The sequence below is a fragment of the Piliocolobus tephrosceles genome, unplaced genomic scaffold (assembly GCF_002776525.5).
Source record: "Piliocolobus tephrosceles isolate RC106 unplaced genomic scaffold, ASM277652v3 unscaffolded_42225, whole genome shotgun sequence".
In the NCBI taxonomy this organism is placed as follows: Eukaryota; Metazoa; Chordata; class Mammalia; order Primates; family Cercopithecidae; genus Piliocolobus; species Piliocolobus tephrosceles.
The window spans coordinates 1-481 of NW_022326783.1; the positions used below are offsets into that span (position 1 = coordinate 1).

A 481-nucleotide genomic window follows, 5' to 3' on the forward strand; every position below is an offset into this window, starting at 1 on the left:
TCCTGCATCTTCTCCTCCTGCTGCCACAGCCTCATTTCCTGCTCCCGTATCTTCTCCTCCTGCCTCTGCATCATCTCCTCCTTCTCCCAGATCTTCTTCTCCTGCTCCCGTATCTTCTCCTCCTGCCTCCACATCTTCTCTTCCTGCTCCCGTAGCTGCTTCTCCTTCTCCCACAGCTTCTCCTCCTGCTCACACATCTTCTCCTCCTGCTCCCCCATCATCTCCTCCTTCTCCAACAGCTTCTCCTCCTGCTCACACATCTTTTCCTCCTGCTCCCGCATCATCTCATCCTGCTCCCGCATCATCTCCTCCTGCTCCCGTATCTTCTCCTCCTGCCTCCGTATCTTCTCCTCCTGCCTCCGTATCTTCTCCTCCTGCTCCCGTATCTTCTCCTCCTGGCTCCACATTTTCTCCTCCTGATTGTGCATATTCTCCTCCTGCTCCTGTATCTTCTCCTCCTGCTCCTGTATCTTCTCCTCCT

At 54.9% G+C, this 481-nt stretch overlaps 1 protein-coding gene across 1 annotated transcript in view; it reads right to left on the bottom strand.

The window, feature by feature from the left end:
• Positions 1-6: 6 nt before the first annotated feature.
• Positions 7-481, bottom strand: part of LOC113223653 (golgin subfamily A member 6-like protein 22) — a gene marked incomplete at both ends in the record, with an annotated part of 1,236 nt that continues 761 nt past the window's right edge. Inside the window, one exon of the mRNA XM_031935100.1 lies at positions 7-481. Coding sequence (XP_031790960.1) covers positions 7-481 — 475 coding nt within the window.